This window comes from Salpingoeca rosetta, assembly GCF_000188695.1.
Source record: "Salpingoeca rosetta unplaced genomic scaffold supercont1.27, whole genome shotgun sequence".
Taxonomy (NCBI): domain Eukaryota; class Choanoflagellata; order Craspedida; family Salpingoecidae; genus Salpingoeca; species Salpingoeca rosetta.
The window spans coordinates 28,043-31,292 of record NW_004754907.1 but is presented as its reverse complement, the minus strand read 5'-3'; the positions used below and the strand labels follow the sequence as shown (position 1 = coordinate 31,292).

Below are 3,250 nucleotides of genomic sequence, written 5' to 3'. Positions count from 1 at the left end.
GTGGGGCCACGTGCTGGCAGCACTCAATCACAGCAAAGGTGCAATGCCCGTGGCTGCGGTTGGTTGAAGCGGCGTTGCGGCGACGATGTGTGTGGGCGGTTGGCTGCAGCAGCAGAGCCTGCGCTGGGTCGGAATCCGTGTGTGCACGCGTGCAACGGGAGGGTGGGGGAGCAAGATGCAGGCGCTCCACTGGGCGGGGGTGATGCGACCTGTGTGCAGACAAAAAAGGAGACAAGGGAGAACTGACAATGAGAAGCTGTCGTGCACGACGTGCCAGTGTAGCCCTGCATCAGCCCAGTGGGGATGTTGAAAGGTGTTGTGTTGACGAGGGGTTGTCGGTGTGCGTGGTTGTTTCGACATGCGGGAAGGGCAACGAGTGCAAATGAATTCAATCACACACACACACACGCGCGCGCGCACACACACACACACATACACACACCCACACACATCTCTTGTGTGGCGCTGGGAGCGATGCCTGCTGGTGCGTGTTAACCAGCAATGCCAGTGGTGTCAGTCATGGTGGTATGGAAGCGAAAGTGTGGTGGTGGGATCTTTCACCTCAGTGCACATCCCAGCCACCACGCTGGAGACCACGAGCTGGCTCACTGTCTCCATGCCCGTGCATTGCACCGACCACCGTCTGACAGCGGTGATGACAATGTCAGCGGCCTGCTTTGAAGCAAGCACACATCGTGACAGGGGTAAAGGAGAGAGAGAGTGTGTGTGTGTGGGGTGTGATTGACGAGGGGAGGTGGTTGACAAGAACAAGGACGTGCTGAGGGGATAAGTGGGGGGAGGAGGAGTGCACACTGTGGTGTGCATGTCGCGTCACACAGCACATTGAGATTGAGGTGCAGTGCAGTGGAGTGGAAATCCCAGGCAACACCCCCCACCCCATCAGCCATGCACATACCAAGACAGAGCGAGAGAGAAGGAAGTACCTCTTGTTGCCGTGGCACACGGTGATGGCATCCGCTCAAGGACACGGTACTGTCGTTCAAGCCACCATCATCATCCTCATCGTCAGCCTGCCAAACAGGTGGTGGTGGTGGAGATGAAGACGCGCAGCGTTGCAGCCAAAAGCAAAGGGTGAGATGAGAGACATGTGACTTGAGACGTGTGAGTGAAGGGGGGGGGGTGGAGAAGAGAGGGTGTGCAGAGAGCAGGTAAAGCAAGGGGTGTGCAAAGGGTAGAAAGGGAGAGTGGACTGCGAGGCAGGGAGGAACAGTGTAAAGGAGGGCAGAGCAGTGAGTACAACACACACGCACGCACCACGTGGTGGACGTGTCGCTCGTCCAAGCGGAGTGAATGAATACTTGTCCCTTTGTTTGGCTTGCTTGCTTCTTGCTTGTGTGCTTGCTCGTCTGCTTGATTGATTGATTGATGGATTGCATGTGTCATTGTCATCATCATCAATATCCCCCCGCTGCTCCCTGCTGCTGCTGCTGTTGTTGTGGCTGTTGTGGCTGAGCATGTGACCAAACCACCACCGCCAACCACCACCACGCACCTTCCCATCCATCCCTTTTCCTTTCGTCGCAGCGAATGCAGCATATGTGTGTGTATGTATGTGTGTGTGTGTGTGTGCATTGCGCGCAGCCAACCACGACAAACGTCTGTTGTGTCTGTGCAAGAAGACGGGAAAAGCTGAAATCAGTCGATGACATGACTGTGGTGGAGATGTGGCAGCCCAAACTTGCTTTCGCTCGCTTCTTCTTCTTCTTCCTCTTCTCTTTGCTGCAGTGCACACAGCGAGGCAAGGCAAGGCAAGGCAAGGAAGGAGGGGGTGATGTGGCAGTCACCGCAACAGCAGCATGGGGGAGAAGAGAGATGTGGGAGAGGGCAAGAGGAGATTCTATTGTTGGTGATCGCTACCCAGTCACCAACAGCCAACCAGACCAATGCGGAAGAAAGGTCTTTGACACACACACACATGCACACACACACACACACACACACACACACACACACACACACACACACACACACATACACATGCACACAAAGCAGGCGTCACGTCAACGATCCTCAGGTTAGCCAACACACATCATGCCCACTGTTCCTTCCTCGACTTCTGCTTCTTGTTCTTCTTCTTCTTGGGCACTATTCGTTCGCTCCATGCGTCACGCAACCAAGTACGTGAACGTGGGACGCGGTGTCCTGTTTGTGTGGCGGCAGTGCTGTCGGTTGTTGCTGTTGCTGTCTTGTTGTGGGTGTGGGTGTGGACTCCCTGCTTTCCTTCTTCTTGTGGCACAAGGATGTGTGCAGGGGGCTGCGCACCTGCTGAAAGTGGTGGTTTCGTCGTCGTCAGGTCGTCGTTGTTGTGCTTGGCTGACGCGAACAGGTGTGCTGTTCTCTTGTGATTGGACAAGGCAGTGGCCTGCAGAAACCTAATGACGCCCCTGAGAGTGCACTGGCAACACGTGCCGCTGACATACGCACACCACAAGGCAAGCGACAAGCAGTGTCATTCACGGCCACCTGCGAGGTGGGTGCAATCACACCTCCGCTCTGTGTGTGTTGTGCGTGTGTGTATCAGTGCACGGTGGTGATCCGATTTCCAAACCACAACCACTGCTGTCACTGCTGCTGCCTTGCTGCTGCTGGTGCTGCTGCTGTTGGCACGTGTATTCTCACGGTTGCATCGTCTCTTCCTCGCACGCAAACAACAAACAGACAGGAATCGGCAAGTGAGAGTGGCGGAGACCAAGGCACCAGCAATACAGAAGGCCACGTTTGAGTGGGACGCACCTCCACAGGGGTACAGGGGCGAGCAATCACAGCATTTGCGCTGACATCGGTCAGTCTTCTCTCGTGGTCACATATCATTCATCCTCCAGCTTGCAATCAAGTCAGTTTACATGGCATGCACGCTGTAGGTGCTCATCACCCGCCCCTTGCACACGTGGTTTTCACGCACACACCCCACAGCAGCCCGCTTGCGTGGCATCATCTCGCTGGACGTGTGTGATGCGCGAGTGTTGGGGATGATGATGGCATGCCCATGTCTCATCATGACAGTGAGCGATGTGTGTGTGTGTGTGTGTGTGTGTGTGTGTGTGTGTGTGTGTGTGTGTGTGTGTGTCTGTGTGGTGCGCTTCTCGTTACGCTCGGCAATCGTGTGATGACGGCTCATCACTCCTGCGCGCGTTCCCTCGCTCACTGCAACACCCATCTCGCCACCGTTAACTACCAGGTTGCCATCCACTGGATGCCCTTGATTGAGTCGATGGGGCAGAGTGTTGGT

At 55.6% G+C, this 3,250-nt stretch overlaps 1 protein-coding gene across 1 annotated transcript in view; it reads right to left on the bottom strand.

Annotated features, from left to right (window-relative positions):
* PTSG_12812 (uncharacterized protein) overlaps nucleotides 1-1,525 on the bottom strand; it is a gene marked incomplete at its 5' end in the record, with an annotated part of 4,133 nt that extends 2,608 nt beyond the window's left edge. The window contains 5 exons of the mRNA XM_004989672.1: nucleotides 11-53; nucleotides 244-284; nucleotides 562-672; nucleotides 945-1,031; nucleotides 1,514-1,525. Of these exons, the coding sequence (XP_004989729.1) occupies nucleotides 11-53; nucleotides 244-284; nucleotides 562-672; nucleotides 945-1,031; nucleotides 1,514-1,525 (294 nt within the window). The remainder of the gene's footprint in view (nucleotides 1-10; nucleotides 54-243; nucleotides 285-561; nucleotides 673-944; nucleotides 1,032-1,513) is intronic.
* Between the last annotated feature and the right edge of the window lie 1,725 nt (nucleotides 1,526-3,250).